The sequence below is a fragment of the Peromyscus maniculatus genome, chromosome 1 (assembly GCF_049852395.1).
Source record: "Peromyscus maniculatus bairdii isolate BWxNUB_F1_BW_parent chromosome 1, HU_Pman_BW_mat_3.1, whole genome shotgun sequence".
NCBI lineage: Eukaryota > Metazoa > Chordata > Mammalia > Rodentia > Cricetidae > Peromyscus > Peromyscus maniculatus.
In genome coordinates, this window is record NC_134852.1 from 41,784,127 (window position 1) to 41,786,777 (window position 2,651).

Consider the following 2,651-nt stretch of genomic DNA (forward strand, 5'->3'; position numbering starts at 1 on the left):
TCCTTTCATCTTTAATAACATAATTAAAACAGTGAAATCAATAGAGGAAAGCAGAAAATGTGGTCACACTGGGGACAATGATGTTCCCACCCTAAACCTCAGTCCATCTTCAGGGTCCCAGAATGAAGTATTGTGTTAAGCAGAGGGCTGTAGTTAAACATAGCGAAGCAATCCTAGTTAAGGTGTGGTCCAGCTCATCACTGTTTCTGTCTCAATCTCTCCTTCAAGAGACAAGTTGGAAATCTTTCCTGAGACTTCCTCCCTCTCTGACTGGCTCAGGATTTAGCATATTTCGTCTCTTAGTGGGAGATTCCTGGAGAAATTCCAATTTCTTGGGATTCATCAGTTCAGTATTCCCATAACCAGAAGAGAGAGATATAAATGTCTTTTATGATGTCATTTCTATCAGTTTGGTTATTAATAGAACACAGTGAAGGGCAGAGAGAATGCTCAAGTGAGTGGGTTGGGCACAGTTTTGGAACACTGTACTTGTCACAGAAGAAAGCAAGAAAAATCCAGGACAGCCTTTCCCTTGGAAAGCAAATAGTATGAAAGGGAATTTCGAGCTGTGTTTTACAGGGTGCCTTACAGCCATGATGACATTTAACTTTCATGGTACACACCAGTCTCAGATTATTCAGCTGAGAAGAGGTGGATGTGTGTGTGCCCATGTGTGTGTGTGTATGCATGAAAGAGTGCATCTCTGTGTGTGTATGTGTGTGTGTGTACATGAGTATGTATAGACATCTGGTGATTTTGCTGTACTAAAATGATGAGAAAGAAACCCTAATTTTCCAGAGTGTAAGGCCCATCAACTAGATGTTTATTCCAAGAGCATCTCCAAGATGCAAACTGAAGATTCCCACTTGAATTCCAGCTCACTACTGCATTCCTGAAACCCTTCTTTCATCCAAGGAGTATCAAGAAGAGAAAGAATATGATCTTTAAAAACAGAGATTAAAAGGTCATTTTTCAAAATAGCCTTGAATATTTCATAGCTTTAAAGTTAGATAGCGGCCTCACAGGAAAACTAAGCACCATCTGCTCATGTGTTAACTCTCAGATCTCTCTCTGAAGGCAGATTTTATTAAATAAATAGCAAAGACACTAGTTATTGATCAGTTTTGAAACCCTCACATATTTAAGGAAGTCACAGCAGCTCACACTATCCCAATAGGCAAGATGAAAAGCCTTTTCTTAGGGTGTTCCAGAGTGTGGGTGCAAGGAGGATTGTAACACAGAGTGATTCAGGAGCCTGTCTGCAGGTTCTGCAACGTAATCTGAAGCAAGCCACTTAAAGCTTGCTCTCCTGCTCTGCGCGCCCTGTTCCGTGCCTTGAGGTTGCGGTCAGCGCGAGCCGCTGCAGCGAGTCGGGGCCGTCTGTCCGTGTCGTGAGGCTGCCACCCTCTCCAGCCGCCGCCGACGCATCTCCAGCCGGGACTCCGCCCGCCTCGCTCCGGGTCCAGGCCCCATTGCACCCCGCCCGGCGCCGGACAGCAAGCCGCCGCCGTCGCCGTCGCCGCCGCGTCCCGCGGAACCCACAGCCGCCGCCCGCCGCCAGCGCCGCCCGCCAAGCAAGATGGGAAATGAGGCGAGTTACCCGTTGGAAATGTGCTCACACTTTGATGCTGATGAAATTAAAAGGCTAGGAAAGAGATTCAAGAAGCTTGATTTGGACAATTCTGGTTCTTTGAGCGTGGAGGAGTTCATGTCTCTGCCTGAGTTACAACAGAACCCTTTAGTACAGCGGGTAATAGACATATTTGACACAGACGGGAATGGAGAGGTAGACTTCAAAGAATTCATTGAAGGAGTCTCTCAGTTCAGTGTCAAAGGCGACAAGGAACAGAAGTTGAGGTTTGCTTTCCGTATCTACGACATGGATAAAGATGGCTTTATTTCCAATGGGGAACTCTTCCAGGTGTTGAAGATGATGGTGGGGAACAATCTGAAAGATACACAGTTACAGCAGATTGTAGACAAAACCATAATAAATGCAGATAAGGACGGAGATGGAAGAATATCCTTTGAGGAATTCTGTGCTGTTGTAGGTGGCCTAGATATCCACAAAAAGATGGTGGTAGATGTGTGACTCTTTGAAGAATACCATCCAACACTTTTGCTTTCTTCTCCATCTCTGAAGATCTGCTCAAGACGTCCAGCAATGCTCTCTGTGTATTTAAATGGAAGTATTTTTCTCTGTGAAGCCACATTTTCCAACATGAGCCTCATGAAGCCAACTAAGTGTTATTGAACTCCTACTCTCTCAATAACTCCGTGTAGCACTTTAAGGTTTGAAGGACAGCAACATGAAAAGAGCATATCAGTGTGGTGGAGAAAGGGAAGGGGTTGGCTTTTTAATTTATTTTTCTTCATCTTTTATAACAAGAAAGTATCTATATATACATATGTAAATATTTATATATAGATATATGTAGCTTTCTATATATTTAGTAGGTTGGCTTTAATTTAATATACTTGATTCAGAAACAAAATGTTAGAGTACAAAAGTGCCAAGCAGAACATCAAACATCCTTACTTTTATTTCACACAGTTTTATATGTAGATAGAAGATTGTACAATGCGCCAGGTATTAGGCCAGCTGTTTCCTTTCTGTGCTTTCTCCTTTGAGAGATTGATAAAGCATTTGT

The 2,651-nt window shown here is 43.2% G+C and overlaps 1 protein-coding gene across 1 annotated transcript; it reads left to right on the plus strand.

Moving 5' to 3' along the window:
- Nucleotides 1–1,328: 1,328 nt before the first annotated feature.
- LOC143274365 (calcineurin subunit B type 1) lies at nt 1,329–2,240 on the plus strand. Its single transcript, XM_076577306.1, has one exon. It carries the CDS (start codon nt 1,580–1,582, stop codon nt 2,090–2,092), a length of 513 nt encoding a protein of 170 aa, XP_076433421.1. The 5' UTR covers nt 1,329–1,579; the 3' UTR covers nt 2,093–2,240.
- Nucleotides 2,241–2,651: the final 411 nt, after the last annotated feature.